Source organism: Hemiscyllium ocellatum, chromosome 3 (assembly GCF_020745735.1).
Source record: "Hemiscyllium ocellatum isolate sHemOce1 chromosome 3, sHemOce1.pat.X.cur, whole genome shotgun sequence".
In the NCBI taxonomy this organism is placed as follows: Eukaryota; Metazoa; Chordata; class Chondrichthyes; order Orectolobiformes; family Hemiscylliidae; genus Hemiscyllium; species Hemiscyllium ocellatum.
The window spans coordinates 31,198,109-31,218,049 of NC_083403.1; the positions used below are offsets into that span (position 1 = coordinate 31,198,109).

General features: G+C 43.0%; 1 protein-coding gene across 2 annotated transcripts in view; it reads right to left on the bottom strand.

Annotated features, from left to right (window-relative positions):
- The window catches only part of afg1lb (AFG1 like ATPase b), a 173,419-nt gene that overhangs the window by 88,914 nt on the left and 64,564 nt on the right, over nt 1-19,941 (bottom strand). For both annotated transcript variants that reach the window (XM_060856460.1, XM_060856452.1), the window contains 2 exons: nt 10,787-10,888; nt 5,919-6,049 (listed from right to left, as the gene is read on the bottom strand). In XM_060856460.1, the coding sequence (XP_060712443.1) occupies nt 5,919-6,049; nt 10,787-10,888 (233 nt within the window). The remainder of the gene's footprint in view (nt 1-5,918; nt 6,050-10,786; nt 10,889-19,941) is intronic.

The window sequence follows — 19,941 nt, forward strand, 5'->3', positions numbered from 1 at the left end:
GAGGGTGGTGCTGGATGGGAATGGTTCAGCCCTTTTTTTTTTAGGAAGAAGCAAACAGCACTGAGACCATCCTGGAGGATAAACATGTAAAAGGATTGCACATCCATGGTAAAGAGGAGGCAGCTGGAGCCTCCAAACCTATTCTGAAGAAGGGTCACTGGACGTGAAACGTTAATTCTTATTTCTTTCCACAGACGCTGCCAGACCTGCTGAAGTTTTTCAGCAATTTTTGTTTTTATTTATATTGGCAAGTGCTCTACACTCAGTCATCCTTGACTGGCAATACATGCGAAACGTGAACTAAGAGTTTTCATTAATTAGCAGCAGCATTAAAGTGAAAGCAAAGGGTCCTCCAAAGGTAGAGCAGTGGTCGTTGCCTATGTAGACCTCAGCAAGGCGTTCAACAAGATTCTGCATGGTAGGCTGGTTAGCAAAGTTAGATCACATGGAATCCAGGGACAGCTAGCCATTTGGATACAAAATTGCCTTGAATATAGGAAACAGAAGACAGTGGTGGAGGGTTGTTTCTCTGACTGGAGGCCTGGATCTGTGCTACAAGGATAGGTCCTAGGTCCACTGCTTTTTGACATGAATATAAATTATTTGGACGTGAATATAGGAGGTATGGTTAGTAAGTTTGCAGATGACACCAAAATTGGTGATGTAGTAGACTGTGCAAAAGGTTATCTCACAGTACAAAGGGATCTCGATCAGATGGGAAAATGGGCCGCGGAGTGTCAGATGGATTTTAATTTAGATAAATGTGAGGTGCTGCATGCATTTTGGCAAGGCAAATCAGAACAGGATTTATACATTTAATGAACAACTCTGGGGAGTTGTTGCTGAACAAAGAAACCTTCATAGTTCCTTGAAAGTGGAATTACAGGTATAAAGAGTAATGAAGGCGGCATTTACATCACTTGCCTTGAGTAGTCAGTGCATTGAGTATAGGGGTTAGGAGGTCATGTTGACGTTGTACAGGACACTGGTTAGGTCACATTTGGAATACCACGTTCAATTCTGGCCTTCCTACTGTCGGAACGACATTGTGAAACTTGAAAGGGTTAATAAAAAAATTACAAGCATGATGCCAGGGTTGAAGGGTTTGAACTATAGAGACAGGCTAAACAGGCTGTAGCTACTCTCCCTGGAGCATCAAAGGCTGATGGATGAACTTACAAAGATTTATAAAATCATGAGGGGTATGGATAGGATGAACACCTATAGTCTTTTCCTCAGACTGAGGGAATCCAAGATTAGAGGGCATAGGTTTAAGGTGAGTGTGGAAAAATTTGAAAAGGTCTTAAGGGGCACCCACGACGTAGAGGGTGGTGCATGTATTGAATGAGCTGCCAGAGGAAGTGGTAGAGACTGATACAATTACAACATTTAAACAGCATCTGAATGGGTACATGAATAGAAAGGAGCTGGAGGGATAGGGCCAAATGCTGGCAAATGGGACTAGATTAATTTAGGATATCTGGTCGGCATGGACAAGTCAGAGCAAAGGGTTTGCTTTGGTGCTGTATATCTCTATGACTCTAATGGTGTGGTCGTGACCCTACCCCTGAACCCAGATACCCAGGTTCAAGACCCAACTGCTCCAGCGGTGTGCAACAACATCTCTAACAGGTTGATTAGAGAAATAGTTTAAAGTAAAAAAATTAAAGCAGACCCACAGGATGGGTCTACAGAACTGTCCGCCTTGGGCTGGAACGAGGCTATGTACGCCACAAGTAGTGTTCAACAATAAATGATGTTCCTTTCCTGTTGGGGTTCCTGAGTTATTCGAAGGATAACAAATACTTGCCTTATTGATGATACCCACATCCCATAAAATAATCTTCTCATTTTTTTAAAAAAGGAAACATTATCAATGCTGTAGGAAAAGAACTTGGAAGTGGGATTCGTTGGATGACAGAAACAGCAGAGGTGTAAAAAAAAGGAAAGTGAAGGGCCCTCTTGAGGCGCAGTGGTACTGTCCTTTCACTGGACCTGGAGGCCGAGGTTCAAGTCCCACCTGCTCCAGATTTATGTAATAACATCTCTGAACAGGTTGATTAGGAAAATTTATCATACACGATCAATTTGGGCCCTTTTGTGACACAGTGGTGGTTAGCACTGCTGCCTTACAATGCTATGGACCTAAGTCCTCGATTCCACCTTCAGGTGACTCTTTGTGGAGTTTGCCCATAGTCTCCATGTTTGCATGCGTTTCGCCCAGGTGCTCCAGTTTCATTCCACAGTCCAAAGACCTGCAAGTTAGGCGAATGGGTCATGCTAAATTGCCCGTGGAGTCCAGGGATGTGCAGTGAGCCTGTTGGGGCAGCCATGGTAAATGCAGGGTTACAAGGATAGGGTAGGGGGTGGATCTGGGTAGGATGGTCTTTGGAGGGTTGGTGTGGATTCGATGGGCCAAATGGCTCACTTCCACTCTGTACGGAATCTATGATTTTATTCTGTGATTCGAACTCTGGGCCAGGAGGCTCCAGTTCATGTCCCACCTGCTCCAGAATTGTGTAATATTATCTCTGAACAAGTGGATCGGAAATATCTAAAAGTTCCTGTGGCACATCCATCTATCTAAAAATATCTTTGAACTGACTGAGAATTTTTTCTCGGGCTGATGTGGCACAAGGTAGTGTCCTTAACTTTGAACCTACCTTCATTTTAATGAAGAATTAGCAATCCATGTGGAATAAAATGATCAAACTTAAAAGCTTTGAAAGAGCTTAATTACCAATAGGAGACTGTACTTTGCTTGCATAGAAAATTATTTTAATATATACAACTGGGTCTCATTTCTTGCTGACAGAAATTTTGGGTTGTGAATATTTTGAAGCCTGTACTTGTCAGCACACTCTGCTTATGGCATCATTTATAATGCAAAACCTTGTAAATATTTATTAATGCAAAACCAAATCTTAGCATGTAAATACCTATATTTTGCAACCTCAGTTTGCATATGAACTAAACCACTGAAAATTACCGCAAAAGGTTATCTGCTTCCTTTCCCCCCAAAGTTATTACAATATCTCATGCTCCAAAAAAAGTTTTAAACAGTTTAAAGCAAATTAAGAAGCGTTTCATAATAACAAAATTGTATTTTACTACATTTCTAGAGTATTTATCTGAAAAACCAGCAAAGACTTAGACTTTCAACAGTGACTTAGTTCAAAACATGCCCAGCACACAGCTTGCCAACAGAATCAGGAGCACTAAGATAGTCAGATGATGGAATGTTTCTCTCCCATGACTTAGTACAATGGAATGAAATAATATGTGCACCTCCCCAACTTAAAATGTGTGTGGTGCTCATTGCACAAAAGAAAAAGAGTCTTTGACTTGTAAAAAGACTGAAGCTTGGATAGGAAAGGAGCAAACTAAGTCTTAAAATGGAAGAATAACAGTGACAGCATGGGGCTGACATTATGTTTGCTGTACAATGGATTCCAGGAGATGAAACAATTCCTTAGCAAGACTGAACCTCCTCTCCCATTTCTCCTCAATACAGAATGAGGTTCCCCGATATCAACATTAGCCAAGCTGATTTAGCAACAAATGATTTTATTTACACTTGTTCTGAGGTGCCAGAACTTCCTACCACTCCTGATACCGCTCTTCCCCATTCAGACATGAGGACATACATAATGCATTAGATGTTCTTTTAGATTACTTACAGTGTGGAAACAGGCCCTCCGGCCCAAAAAGTCCACACCGACCCGCCGAAGCGCAACCCACCCATACCCCTACATTTACCCCTTACCTAACACTACGGGCAATTTAGCATGGCCAATTCACCTGACCCGCACGTCTTTGGACTGTGGGAGGAAACTGGAGCACCCGGAGGAAACCCATGCAGACACGGGGAGAACGTGCAAACTCCACACAGTCAGTCGCCTGAGTCGGGAATTGAACCCGGGTCTCAGCCGCTGTGAGGCAGCAGTGCTAACCACTGTACCACCGCATTGAAAACAGCTAAGGTGCATCTTTATGCATTTCATGTTTCACTCCAATGATTTGATTTATTATTGTGACATGTATCAAAATACAGTGAAAGATATTGTTTTGCGTGCCATCCAGATCAATCAAATAAATAACCAGTTGAGTGCAGTGTGTCGCTGGGAAAGCACAACATGTCAGGCAGCATCCGAGGAGCAGGAGAATCTACGTTTCGGGCATAAGCCCTTCATCATCAATAAGGGTTGAGGGCAGAGAGATAAATTTGGTGGGGGGGGGGGAAAATGGGGTTGGGGGAAAGTAGCTGAGAAAGCAATACATGGATGAAGATGAGGAAGGAGGTGATAGGTCAGAGGGGGAAGTGATGGATAGGTCCAGAATGTGGTGCCGAATTGAAGGTTTGGGACTGGGGTAATGTGGGAGATGGGGAAATGAGGAAGCTGTTGAAATTCACATTTATCCTGTGTGGTTGCAGGGTCCCAAAGCGGAATATGAGGCGCTCTTCCTCCAGGCATCAGGTGGTAGCTGTTTGGCGGTGGAGGAGGCCCAGAACCAGCATGTTCTTGACGAGTGGAGGGGAAGTTGAAGTGTTCAGCCATGGGGCAGTGGGGTTGGTGGGTGCGGGTGTCCCAGAGATGTTCTCTGAAACAATCTGCAAGAAGGTGTCCTGTCTCCCTGATGCAGAGGAGACCACACTGGATGCAACAGATGACATTGGTAGAAGTACAGGTAAAGTTTTGATGGATGTGGAAGGATCCCTTGGGGCCTTGGACAGAGGTGAGGGGAGTGGCGTGGGCGCAGGCTTTGCACTTATTACAGTGGCAGGTAAAGGTGCCAGGAGTGGGGTGTGGGGACTTGGACCTGACGAGGGAGTCACAGAGGAAATGTCTGTCCAAAATGCTGATAAGGGATTGGAAGGAAATATATCTTTGGTGGTCAGGTCCATTTCGAGGTGGCGAAAGTTGGTGAGTGGGAGGTGAGGACCAGAGGGCTTCTGTTTGTGTTGCCTTGGGAGAGGTGGTGTTCAAGGGCGGTGGTGCGTGAAGTGGAGGAGATGCGTTGGAGGGCATCATCAACCACATGGGAAAGAAAGTAACAATCATAGAAGAAGGAGGCCATCTGCGATTTTCTGAGGTGGAATTGGACATTCTGGGAACAGATGCGGCAGAGAGGGAGGATCTGGGAATAAGGGATGGGCGTTTTTTTTACAGGAGATAGGTGGGAAGACATGTAGTCTAGGTAGCTGTGGGAGTCGGTGGGCTTGCAGTAGAAGACTGTGCTTAGTTGGTCACTGGAGACAGTTAGGGAGAGGTCCAGGAAGGGAAAGGAGGTGTCCGAGATGGTCCAGGTGAATTTGAGGTTGCGGTGGAAGGTGTTGGTAAAGTTGATGAACTGTTCAATTGCTCGTTGGAACATGAGGCGGCACCAGTACAGTCCTCAATGTAGCGGAGAAACAGATGGGGTGGTGGTGCCAGTGTATCCAAAAAAATAGGCAGGCATAGCTGGGTCCTATGTGGGTGCCCATGGCTACCTCTTTGGTTTGGAGGAAATGGGAGGATTGGAAGGAGAAGTTGTTGTGAGTGAGGACCAGTTCAGTGAGGTAAATGAGAGTGTCAGTGGAAGGGTACTGGTTGGGACAGCATGAGAGGAAGAGACGGAGGGCTTCAACGTGGCAGATTGATGCGCATAGGGATTGGGCATCCATGGTGAATGCAGTGTATGTTGGAGGAGGAGTGTGAGCAAGTTTGCTTGTTTGATTTTAAAACTGGTGCTTACTGGCCATATATCTATAAAGCAAAGTTTATTCATTACTCTGTTAATTCCCAGCAGGACATTTGGAAAAGCTTAGTCAATGCTTTCCAAGTACCTACACCTATTGATCTGAACACATATGGATCAATATATTCTTAAGCTTGTCATTAAACTAAATATATATCATTAAAAAATGTTCCAAATACCTGAAACTCATCAAAACATAACAGGCAGCTCTCATTACTGATTTCTGCAGCGATAGGTGCTATTGGATCATAGGACTTGGCCATTAAGCCAGGTTTTCTTTTTGGCAAAGTCTGCTTTAACCGATGAATTCCTAATGTAGCAAAGTGAAAAAAAACGGTTGTTATTTAGAGAATCTACATTGAAATCTGTTTAAAAATGTGTCTAGAACTAGACACAATGGTCATGGCATTTTGGTAAGGCACTTCAAATTTAAGCAGCTCATCCATTTTATAATTAATAGAATCAGAAATTTCACATGTTCATGTGTATTTCCACTTTTAACATCAGGCATTTGGTCAAGAACAAGACACAGTAAGTTAGATCCTCAGCAAAAATAGAAGATAATGGAAATTGTTGTGTTTAGAATATATTTGTCTCATTTCCATTTTGCATTTTATTCTATTTTCAGTCAGGCAAATCCACTGCATTTTTCTTATTTCATAAAATAAAAAGTTTCTCTCATTGAGCACAACATTTTCTGGTCTGGTTTGAATTACATAGAATGCACAGCACAGGGTCCATTAAGACCAAAGTACTCCACGTGCAGACTCCTAGATTGCTGGATGATCTAGGCTGGTCTTTGTCATAGCTTAAACAATTCAGAAGAAACTTTGTGATTCTAGAATAGCTGGAATGTGGAACACACTACTGTATGAAATTGTCAAGCCAACCACATTGATGGATTGAAGGCAAATCTAGATAAACACATGAGAAAATAAAGAATACAAGAAGCTTAATCAGCGGCATTGACCTGTTGGGTTGATACCCAATTCTGTGCAGTAAATTCTGTACAACATATACTGCACAACATAGTTCTGGCCCCACAGCATGTTCCATTAACTGTTAATCACGAATACAATTTAACAGTGCGCATACTTTGTTGTGGCAACGCAGAATTTGATCAGATAGTTACTTTGGAAAAATTAAGGAAGAAATTGATAAAGCACCACAGATGCATGAAAATAAGCTTCGATAACTAGTGCACAATCCATTTCATTGTAGGCTTCACTTTCCTTTCAGCAATGTTTAATAATGAACGGACAGTAGGGAAAACAATTGGGAAGTACTCTCATGGGAGTGAAATGGATTATGGGGAAAGAGTGGTTGACTTGGCAAGATAGTGAAATAGATAATTAGCACTGACAGCACAACAGTAATCTCTGCAAACAGATTGTCACTTGGAATGGTTAACAAATTACTTTATTAAAGGCAAATCATGTCAAATTTTATTGAATTCTACAATTAAGTATCAGGAATTGTTGAAGAGGGTGATGTAGTTGATGCTGTGAACTCTGAGAAGCTACTTGATGACCTGTCATATAACAGACTTCTTAGGAAAATTAATGACCATGGGATCAAATGCATGAAAAAAAATGGCTAAGAATCAGAAAGCAAAACACAATAGTGAATAGCTGTTTGTCAAACTGGGGGAAATTAGTATTCTGGACTTGGGTATAAGTTAAAATGTTACAGATAAGAAAATTTTAAAAAAGTAGTGAGAACAAAATGTTGGAGGCTTCAGAGGGACATAGGGAAAGTGATACCAATCTGCCATGAAACATCAGGCATTTGAAAAGGAGAATTAATGGGGGGCAATATTTAGGAAGAAACAATGGCTCTTACTCGAAATGGAACATAATTTAAATGGAAGAATGCTTATGGTATACCATAGTAAGCAGGAGCTATCTGAAGCCTGAGAACCAGAGAGATGGATTAATGAAATAAGAACACAGTAACTAACATAAAACAGTTAACTGCACCAAAATAAATAAATGCTTCCAGTGTTCTTGTGGAACAAACTTTTGGGGAAATAGTGTTTAAAATCAGTAAGTAAAAGAAGAAGTATGCATTAACATGTTTATGAAGAAGAAACTCCTACCATAAAGTTGTGCCTTCTGCCAGAGAGCCATTATGAAGCAAAGTGGTTAATTAACCAAAACTAGCCTTAGAGGGCTAGGAAAACAAAGTTTTCATTATATTTCTCCCCTCCCCGCCCCCAAAAAAGCCCCATCATGTCCACGGATGGGCAGGCTAGGTGGGTTAGCTACTGTAAATGTGCGGTTACAGGGTTAGGCTGGTGGCTGGGTGTAGCTTGGATGGTCTCCAGAGGGTGAGGATTCAATGGGCCAAATAGCTTCTTTCAGTTCTGTAGGGATTCTATAATTCTACGTTACATTCACAAACATAATATCACACAAAGTTCCACCACATGATGGTGCTACCACCATGTTGGAGTCAGTTCCACACTGAGTTTATAAAATTTACAATACACAAGAAAATAAATGTTCTTGAACAGAAATGAAGTCCACACTTTTAGGAGAACTATATTTCACGCAACCATGCTTCATTAAACTCACCCCACCGATTACTAGGTCCCCATATTTATAGAAATTATTCCCACCCAACTAATATGTGCAGCCTGGTCTCCTTTAACCATTAATTATCAGGCATCCCTCTGATTACATTACATGAAAACAGAATTTACTTCCAGGATTCGCAGTTGACAAAGAAATAATACCGATATTCAAGTTCAAGTTGAATAGGTTGCCAAAGAAAAAGGGGATAACAGAATGTGCATAAACATCTTCAGGACATGGGTACATGAATAGGAAGGAGTTTGAGGGATAAAGGCCAAATGCTGGGACTAGATCAGTTTAGGGTATCTGAATAGCATGGATGAGTTGAGCCGAAGGGTCTGTTTCCATGCTGTATAACTCAATAACTCTATGATTACTTTTTCACATGGCCAGCAAACATCAGTAGAAAATGGTTAGGTCAAATTGTCTGCTTCTCTTTGTTAACATCTACATTGATATCAGTGCACTGCATAGACAAAGTTGTCGCTGTTCATAAAATGATCGACTGTATATAAATACACAGTCTATGAATCACAAATTCCATGCCTTTGTCGAACAATGTGCATGACCTTTGGTCAAACTTTACCTGAGATGCTTTCTAATAAGCCTGTCCAGAGTTGTTATCATGGACAATTCTGGAGTAAGTGGGGCTTGAGTGCAACTCCCCTGGCTCAGGGGTAGGGACACTAGCACTGCACCATTAGAGCCCATGACACTTTATCCTAAAATTGTTAATTATTTTATTAACTGCTTTTTTCAAATCAACCTGTTCAGAGATATTGTTATGCACTTCAGGAGTAGGTGAGATTTGAATCTGGCCTCCCAGTGCAGTGGCAGTGTCCCTACCTCTGAACCACAATGATGCCTTATACTTTAAGCCAATGTCACCACCAAGATAAGGAACATCTGCTGTGAGTGAGGAAACTCATAGCTTATAATATATGAAGTCCAACTTGATTAAAACAACTTAAAAAGAAGGGATTGCAAATTTAAAATGCTGAGGAGAACAAATTTCTTCTCAGTCATTGGAATTCATTTCCACAGAGAACAGTGGAGGCTGGGTCATGGAATATTGTCAATACCTAGTTAGACAGATCTTTTGACGTACAAGGGAACCAAGAATCATGCTCAGGGATTTAATTGTTTGTTAAAAGGCAATACAGTAGTTGAGGACAAACGTTATTTGAGAACACATAATGCAACCTAATGACTCGTGGGGTGGTGAGTTGGGTGATAATCAGCTTTGCCTGTAATTTTCTTCCAGATGCATTGCCACAACTTCAGAACCGAAGGTCAATACCACGATGGGCATGCTGATATCGATCACCATTACGGAATACTGGATACATGCAGTTGAGAGAAAACGTTAGTGACAATATTGGTTTCCAAACTCCCATTTCAATAAATAGCAGTTAGAAGCTGAAAGTAGACTTCAGATGACAATCAGATCAGCCATGATCTTATTGAATGATAGAGCAGGCTCAATGGGCTGAATAGTCTGCTGTTCCTTTTTCATGTTTTGTTTTGGTTCTTCAGGTAACTTTTATATTCACAAGTGAGGAATTTTCAGTGTTCAAAATTTGCATAACTTCTTCAGGAACTTTAACAGCCCAAGATCAGGTGAAAGATGGTTAGCTGTGCAATCTTTTCTCTATTTTGCCACAATATGATTATCCTCTTCAAATACTTTTAATGCACCAAGATAACTTTTCCTGTTTCCACAGTAACAATTTCTTTAGCCTAGTGCAACTATTTATTGCAAATTAAGAAGGTTCACAATTCTGGCCTAGTCAGCATTACGGAGCTGAAAATGTGTTGCTGGAAAAGTGCAGCAGGTCAGACAGCATCCAAAGAGCAGGAGAATCGACGTTTCGGGCATGAGCCCTTTTTCAGGAATCTGTCAGCATTACCCAAACTTCATGGAACAGTAACTTGCTTGTAAAAAAAAGCTATTTTGCACCATGCAGCAAGAAGTGCGCTCAACTGGAGTCAACTCACTTTGCATGATATTCTTAGAAGAGGACCTGCTTTTGCCTAGTACAAACACAGTCAAGGAAAATGATGGCAACAAATAAATTTTATTTACAAGGAAGTTCCTTTTTTTCTGCAATTGTCTCTTCTGTCAATTGACATGCTTCCTGATCCAAAAGACTAAGTCTGAGACTTCACTTCTCCCAACTTCTATCAATGCTTCTCCAAACATTTTCAGAGATACTCAAGACTAACTCAGGATAATTATGTCATTTTCCATTTTGCCTTTCAGACAATACTTGCTCACTTGTTCTTATCCCATGACAGCAGCTGATTTAAAATTGAGAACTTCTTGCATGTGGAACAATGGATATTAACCCACAGGTGAGCACTCTGTATTGCAGACAATTGGAGATTATTGATTTTATAGTACTTTTTGACCTTGCATTACATCTATGCTAATATTCTGTATTTCTAGTGCTCAAGTTAGAATATCTTACTTTGATGGACATCCAGCATGAAACCATGAAAATGTACTCTACTTTTCCTTTTAACAGTTGCGTGAGAATAAAACAGGTCCATCACCATGGTCTTCCCCGTCCCTGTGAAAAACAAGAGACTTTGATCAATGAAATTTCTTTGCATTTTCTTTCAATGGCACAATTTATTTGATTGCAAAAGGGAGTTAATGGCCTTAGTAGTACGAACACTAGATTATTAAAAAGCAACAAAGAACCACAAAGCAAGCAATTAAGAAAAGAAAGAGAGATTACAAATGCAAATTAACACAGAATATTTAAAAAGGTTGGAAATGTTTTTATAAATATATAAAACAGAAAAGGGTAACTAAAGTGGACGTAGGTCCCTTGCAGGATGAGGAAGGGGAATTAATACTGGGTAATGCTGAATTCGCTGAAGCCTTGAATAACTATTTTGTGTCAATCTTCACAGTGGAGGATGTGCCTCACATGTTAGGGATACATTGGGAACTATTGCGGTCGAGGGTAGTGTTGAGCAAAATCGAGGGTTTAAAGGTAGATAAGTCCCCTGGTACTGATGGAATGCATCCCAGGGTGCTGAAAGAAATGGCACTGTGGATAGTAGATGCATTAGTGGTAATTTTCACTGGACTCCAGGCAGGTCCTGGCGGACTGGAGGACAGCGAATATCACGCCGTTGTTTAAAAAAAGTGTAGGCAAAAGGCAGGCAACTATAGGTCAGTTAGCTTAACATCTGTAGTCAGGAAAATGCTGGAGACTATCATTAAAGAAGAAATAGTGAGGCATCTGGATGGAAAGGGCTCCATCAGACAAATGCAGCATGGATTCAGGAGGGGAAGTCGTGCTTGACAAATATACTGGAGTTCTTTGAGGATGCAACAAGCAAGGTGGACGGGGGGGAACAGTGGATATTGTATACTTGGATTTCCAGAAAGCATTCGATAAGGTGCCGCATGAAAGACTCATCCATAAGATGAGAATGCATGGAGTTGCAGGGAATGTATAGCATGGATAGAGGACTGGTTAACAATAGAAAGCAGAGTTGGGATAAATGGATGTTTCTCTGGTTGGACATCAGTGGTAAGCAGAGTGCCGCAGGGGTTCGTGTTGGGCCCGCAACTGTTCATGATATGTATAAATGATTTGGAAGAGGAGACGAAATGTAACATATCCAGTTTGCTGATGACACTGCAAACTGTGCAGAGGATGTCGAAGGTCTGCAGAGAGATTTAGATAGATTAAGTGAGTGGGCAAGAGTCTGGCAGATGGAGTACAATGCTGGTAAATGTGAAGTTATCCTCTTTGGAAGTGAAAATAAAATCAGAGTATTATTTAAATGGTGAAAGTTGTGCAGAGGGACTAAGGAATGCTTGTACATTAAATCGCTAAAAATTTATTTGCGGGTTCAACAGATAATCAGGAAGGCAAACAAAATATTGATTTTCATTGCTGATTTGGAGATGACGGCGTTGGACTGGGGTGTACAAAGTTAAAAATCACACAACACCGGATTGAATTTAAGAGCAGGGAGGTTCTGCTGTAATTGTAGAAGGTGTAGGTGAGGTTGCAGTTGGATTATTGTGTGCAGTTCTGGTCTCCTTACATGCTGGCTTTGGAAGTGGCACAGAGAAGGTTTACCAGGTTGATTCTCGAGATGAGGGAGTTACCCTACAAGGAGAGGTTGAATCGCCTGGGACTGTACTCACTAGAATTTAGAAGAATGAGAGGGGATCTTAAAGAAACATATAAAATTAGGAAAGGGATGGATAAGATAGGAGCAGGCAAGTTGTTTCAGCTGGTGGGTGGGACTAGAATTAGGGAACATGGCCTCAAGATTAGGGGGAGTAGATTTATGACAGAGATGAGAAAGAACTGCTTTTCCCAGAGAGTAGTGAATCTATGGCATTCTCTGCCCAAAGCAGCCATACAGGCAGCTTCATTAAATAAATTCAAGACACAGTTGGATGGGTTTTTGCATAGTAAGGGAATTAAGGGTTATGGGAATAATGCAAATAGGAGGAGCTGAGACGATGGATAGATCAGCCATGATCTTAGTGAATGGTGGAGCAGACTTGATGGGTCAAATGACTCCTCCTGCTTCTATTACTATGAAACTATGAACTCAGAAACTCAGGTAAGGTTGTGGGGGACCCCATGTTTGAATCCCTTCATGACAGATGATTGAATTTTAATTCAAAACAAATCTGGAATGGAGTCTAATGATGACTAGAAAACCACTGTCAAGTGACAGATAAACACATCTGATTCACCAATGTCCTTCAGAGAAGGAGATTGCCATCTGGTCTCCTTAAATGCTCTCTGAAATGGTCGAGCAAGTCAGTCAATTGTACCTATCACTAGAAAGCAAAACAGATAAGAAAGTAGATGGAACAGCTGGCATCGACAAGTGCAAAACACCCCTGTCAAACCTGCAAAGTCCTCCTCACTAAAGTCTGAGGACTAGTGCTAAAGTTGAGAGAGCGGTCTCGCAGACTAGTCAAAAAGCACAGCCTGATTTAGTCATAATCATGAAATCATATCTCAAACACAACGTCCCAGGCACCATCTCTGGACATGTCCTGTCCCACAGGCAGGGCAGATTCAGCAGAGGGTGGCAGCACAATGGTGTACACTCAGGAAGAAGTTGTCCTGTAAGTCCTCATGATTCCAGACTCCATGAAGTCTCAAGGTCTCAGGTTAAATACAGGCAAGGATACATCCTGTTAACTGCCCACAAACAGTCATCCTTCAGCTGATGAATTTGTGCTTCTCATGTTGAATAACATTCAGATGATGCACGTATGTTGGCAAAGGTACAGAATACGATCTAATTTGGAGATGAGGGTGTTGGGCTGGGGTGTACAAAGTTAAAAATCACACAACACCAGGTTGTAGTCCAACAGGTTTATTTTGAAGCACTAGCTTTCGGAGCGACGCTCCTTTATCAGGTAGTTGTGGAGTATTAGATTGTAAGACACAGAATTTATATCAAAAGTTTACAGTGTGATGTAACTAAAATAATATATTGAAGACAACCTGGACTGTTGTTCTGTCTCTCAACTTTCAGAATGGTTTCAATTTTTTCATGTGTTAATTGCAAAACTTTTTCAAAAGTTACATTCTCAAGTGAACTTTAACAATTGGTGTCATGTCGGCCCAGATAGTGCACTGAAGGTGTGAGCTGCCCTGCGTGAGACTGTCTGTGCCACAATGGTCAGACCGATTCTAATCTAAAAAATGGATTTACAGAATCTTACGTGGATTCATGCAGTTTTTGAGCAAAGTTAAAATGTAATTCTGCAAGTACAAATTCATCCCACAAACTTACATGTGTATATGTGCATGTGGGTGTATGTGTTGGCAGGATTGGAGGCATGGGGGTGGGGTTGTGCATCTATGAGACAGTGTGTGTGTACGTGTGTGAGTCAGCGTAAACGGGTATAGCTCTGTGAGAGGGTGCGTGCGTGAGCATATGAGAGAGGGTCTGCTTGAGCGAATGGGTCTGTGGGAGAGTGCGTAAGGGTGTGTTGGCGTGTGTGTGTGTTGCAATGGGATCACCTGTAGTGTGATATGAGTCCAATATCCCAGTTGAGGCCATCCCCATGGGTACCAAACTTGGCTATCAGCCTCTGCTCGGCCACTTTTCCTTGTTACCTGTCCAGAAGTCCACCTTGGAGGACGGTCACCCATAAGTCCAAGGTCGAATGTCCCAGACCGCTGAAGTGTTCTCCGACTGCGAGGGAACACTCCTATCTGTTGATTGTTGTGCGGTGTCCATTCATCTGTTGCCGTTGCCACTGTCTGGTCTCGCCAATGTCCCATGCCTCAGGGCATGCTTGCCTGCAGCGTATGAGACAGACAACGTTGGCTGAGTTGCACGAGTACCTGCCACGTGCATGGTGGGAGGTGTCCCCACGCACAATAATGGTATCCGTGTCTTGCAGCGTCTACAAAGACAAGGTTGTATGGTGTAGTCCTGAAAGCTGGGCAGTTTTCCAAAAACAACCATCTGTTTGCGGTTTGGTAGTTGTTTAAAGGCAAAATGGAGGCGTGGGGAAGGTCTCGGCCAGGTCCTCATCCTCATTGATGATGCACTGCAGGCTGCGAAGAACATAGCGTAGTTTTTCAGCTCCTGGGAAGTAATGAACAATGAAGGGTACCCTGTTGGATGCAGCTCATGTCTGTCCCCTGAGGAGATCATTATGATTTCTTGTTGTGGCGTGTCAGAACTGGCGGTCGATGAGTTGAGCATCGTTCCCAGTTTCTTTAAACATTTTTTAACCCCCGCACTACCGCACCCCACACTACCGCCTAACTGCGGTAGTGCTTTTTTTTCCCCCAGCACCCATGTTGTGTGTGTGCAGGTGCGAGACACAGTGAAAGACACAAGGTGCACGAGTCTTTATTCGATTTCCACAATCAGGAAGAAAGGAAACATCCGAGTGGCCAGTGACAAGCAGTGCCCTTCACATCAAAGGGCAATGCTGCGTGATCAAACAGTGAAGGGGAGGGCAGGGATTAAATCAAAATAGAGTTGGAGGGGGAAATAATGCACTCCACTCTGTTGCCCACCTCTCCCTGAACAACTCCAGGGTGTTGGTGGAGACCGCATGCTCCTTCTCCAAGGACACCCGGGCTCTAAAGTAACCGCGGAAGAGGGGCAGGCAGTTGGCCCTAAGGACCCCCTCCATGACCCGCTGCCTGGACCTGTTTATGGCCAGTCTGGCCAGGCCCAGGAGCAGACCCACGAGGAGGCATTCCCCGTTCTTATGAGGGCATCTGTGAGTACTTCCAGGTGTCAGTCATGTCACATTTATCTAAATTAAAACCCATCTGCCACTCCTCAGCCCAATGGCCCATCTGATCAAGATCCCATTGTAATCTGGAGATAATCTTCTTCACTGTCCACTACAACACCAATTTGGTGTCATCTGCAAACTTACTAACTGTAGCTCTTATGCTCACATCCAAATCATTTATATACAGAGGAACCTCAATTATCCAAACGAGATGAGCGGGCACTATTTCATTTGGATGATAGATTATTCAGTTAATTGTCTTCCTCTGGGGCTAGGAATTTTCTGTGAAGTCTGCTCCCTGTTCAGGAGACGAGGCAAAAACACGCTGCATGCGGTACACACCTGGATAGAACTCCAGGGAAAGCGTGGGAGAGAAAGAGAGGGCGGGAGGTCAGTCATGTGGAGACAATACCTGGACTGTTCAGGATTGTTCTTGGCAGCATTTCAGTGAGCCGAGTTCATTTTTAATCATTGCACCTATAAACAAAAGATGCGATCAGGGTTAAAACAGCTCTTTGACATAATGTTTCTAACGGGATTTTGAGATCCCTTTCAGATACTCCGATATTCAAATAATTGAGGTTCCTCTGTAAATGATGAAAAGTAGTGGACACAGCACCAATGTTGTGGTTCTGTTCGCCGAGCTGGAAGTTTTTGTTGCAAACGTTTCGTCCCCTGGCTAGGCGACATCATCAGTGCTTTGGAGCCTCCTGCGAAGCGCTTCTTTGATGTTTCTTCCGTTATTTATAGTGGTCTGTCCTTGCCGCTTCTGGGTGTCAGTTTCAGCTGTCCGCTGTAGTGGTCCAGGTCAATGTGTTTGTTGATGGAGTTTGTGGATGAATGCCATGCCTCTAGGAATTCCCTGGCTGTTTTCTGTCTGGCTTGCCCTATGATAGTAGTGTTGTCCCAGTCGAATTCATGTTGTTTGTTGTCTGCGTGTGTGGCTACTAGGGATAGCTGGTCGTGTCGTTTTGTGGCTAGTTGATGTTAATGTATGCGGATTGTTAGCTGTCTTCCTGTTTGTCCTATATAGTGTTTTGTGCAGTCCCCGCATGGTATTTTGTATACTACATTAGTTTTGCTCATGTTGGGTATCGGGTCCTTCGTTCTAGTAAGTTGTTGTCTGAGCGTGGCTGTTGGTTTGTGTGCCGTTATGAGTCCTATGACCCTTAGGACTCATAACGGCACACAAACCAACAGCCACGCTCAGACAACAGCTTACTAGAACGAAGGACCCGATACCCAACATGAGCAAAACTAATGTAGTATACAAAATACCATGCGGGGACTGCACAAAACACTATATAGGTCAAACAGGAAGACAGCTAACAATCCGCATACATGAACATCAACTAGCCACGAAATGACACGACCAGCTATCCCTAGTAGCCACACACGCAGACAACAAACAACATGAATTCGACTGGGACAACACTACTATCATAGGGCAAGCCAGACAGAAAACAGCCAGGGAATTCCTAGAGGCATGGCATTCATCCACAAACTCCATCAACAAACACATTGACCTGGACCCAATATACCAACCACTACAGCGGACAGCTGAAACTGACACCCAGAAGCGGCATGGACAGACCACTATAAAAACCGGAAGAAACATCAAAGAAGCGCTTCGCAGGAGGCTCCAAAGCACTGATGATGTTGTCTAGCCAGGGGACAAAACGTTTGCAACAAAAACTTCCAGCTCGGCGAACAGAACCAGAACAACGAGCACCCGAGCTACAAATCTTCGCACAAACTTTGAACAGCACCAATCCTTGTGGCACTTCACTGATCACACGCCTCCAGTCTGAAAAACAATTCTCCACTACCACCCTCGGTCTTCTGCCTTTGAGCCAGTTCTATATCCCAAATGGCTAGCTCTCCCTGTATCCCGTGAGATCTAACCTTGCTAACCAGTCTCCCATGGGGAACCTTGACAAACGCCTGACTGAAGTTCACATAGATCACATCTACCGCTCTGCCCTCATTAATCTTCTTTGTTATTTCTACAAAAAACTTAATCAAGCTTGTGAGACATGATTTCCCATGCACAAAACCATATTGACTACCCTTAATCAGTCCTTGTCTTTCCAAATACATGCACATCCTGTCCTTCAGGATTCCCTTCAACAACTTGCCCATCACTGACATCAGGCCCACTGGTCTATAGTTCCTTGGTGTGTCCTTACCATCTTTCTTAAACAGTGGCACCACTTTAATCAACCTACAGTCTTCCAGCACCTCACCTGTGACTAATGCTGTTAAAAATATCTCAGTAAGAGGCCCAGCAATCACTTCTTTAACCTCCCACAGAGTTCTAGGGTACACCTGATCAGGTCCTGGGGATTTATCCCTTTTATGCATTTCAAGACGACCAGCACTTCCTCCTCTGTAATATGGACATTGTTCAAGGTGTCACCATCTATTTCCCTACATTTTATATCTTCTATGTCCTTTTCCACAGTAAATACTGATGCAAAATACTTGTTTAGTATCTCCCCCATCTCCTGCGGCTCCATACAAAGGCCGCCCTGCTAATCTTTGAGGGGCCCCATTCTCTCCCTAGTTACCATTTTGTCCTTAATGTATTTGTAAAAACCCTTTGGATTCTCCTTAACGTTATTTGCCAAAGCTATCTCATGTCCCCTTTTTGCCCTCCTGATTTCCCTCTTAAGTGCACTCCTACTGTCTTCATACTCTAAGGATTCACAACCAATGGATCAGAACAAAGCTCTACAGTCCTGCCACATCCAGTCATGAATGGTGTTAACCAATTAAACCAAGAGCCACAAATATCCCCATCCTCAATGATGCAGCAGCCCAGCACATCCGTGTAAAAGGCACAGTTGAAGTATTCACATTAGTCTTCAGCCAGAAATGCCAAGTTGATAAACCATCTCAGCCTCCGCCAAAAAGTTCCCACCTTCACTGATGCCAATGTTCAGCCAATTCAATACATTCCATATGGTATCAAGAAATGGTTGGAGGTGTTGGATACTGAAAAGGCTATGGACCCTGACAACATTTCAGCAATAGTAATAAAGACTTACTATTGTGCCACAACACTAGCCAAAAATGTTCCAGTACAGTTATAACCCTGACATTTATCTGAAAAGGTGGAAAATAGGTTGGATATGTACTATACAGAAAAAACAGGACAAATCCAACCCGGCTAATTATAGCCCCACTAGACTATCTCGACAGTCAGCAAAGTGAGTGCCATCAACAGCACTATCATGCAGCACCTGCTTAGTATGGGTTCCACCAAGGCCACTCAACTTCGGACCTCATTAGTCCATTTTGAACCAAGGCTGTAAACAGCTGGATTCCATAGATGAGTTGACAATGACAGCCCTTGACATCAAGGCTGCATGCAACTGAGTGCAGCATGGACTCCTCGTATACCTGGAACCGGGGCAAACCCTGGCTGACTGGGGTTACACCTGGCATTAGGAGGATGGCTGTGGTGGTTGGAGGTCAGTCATCTCAACTCCAGGACATCTCTGTCGGAATTCCTCAGGGTAGTGTCCTAGACCCAATCATCGTCAGGTGCTTCATCAATGACCTTCTCTCTAGCATAAGGTCAGAGGTGGAGATGTTCACTGACGACTGTACAATGCATGGATTTCTTCCCACAGTGCAAAGACATGCAAGTTGGGTAGACTGGCTGAACTAAATTGCCTATTGTGTCCGGAGGTGTGCAGCAAAGTGGATTAGCCATGGGAAATGCAGGTTTACAGGGATAGGGTAACAGGAGTGTTGGGAGGACACTGGGTGAGTTGCTGTTCAGAGCATCGATGCTGACTCTACAGGCCAAATAGCCTGTTTCCACACTATAGGGATTCTACGATTTATGATCAAATACAACAACATCTGGATAACATCTAGGCCTAGGCTGAATAGTGGCAAGTAACAGTTGTGCCACACAAATGTCAAGCAATGGCCAGTTCTAATTAGAGACAATAGGTGGTGCAGGCTCAAAGGGCCAAATGGCCTACTCTTGCACCTATTGTCTATTGTCTAACATCACTCAATGAAATGCAATTTCACTCCCATCACTGAAACCCCACTAACAACACCCTGGGGGCGGTTACCATTGACCAGAAACTTAACTGGACTCACCACATAAAGACAGTGGCTACAAGAGCAGGTCAGAGGCTAGGAAGACCACAGCAGAACTCATCTCCTAGCTCGCCAAAGTCTGTCCACCACCTACAAGTCATAAGTCAGGAATGTGAAGGCATACTTCCCATTTGCCAGGATGGGTGCAGCTCCAAAAACAATCAAGAAGTTTGATATCAAAGACAAAGCAGCCTGTTTGACTGGCACCATAACAACAGCATCCACCACGGTGTA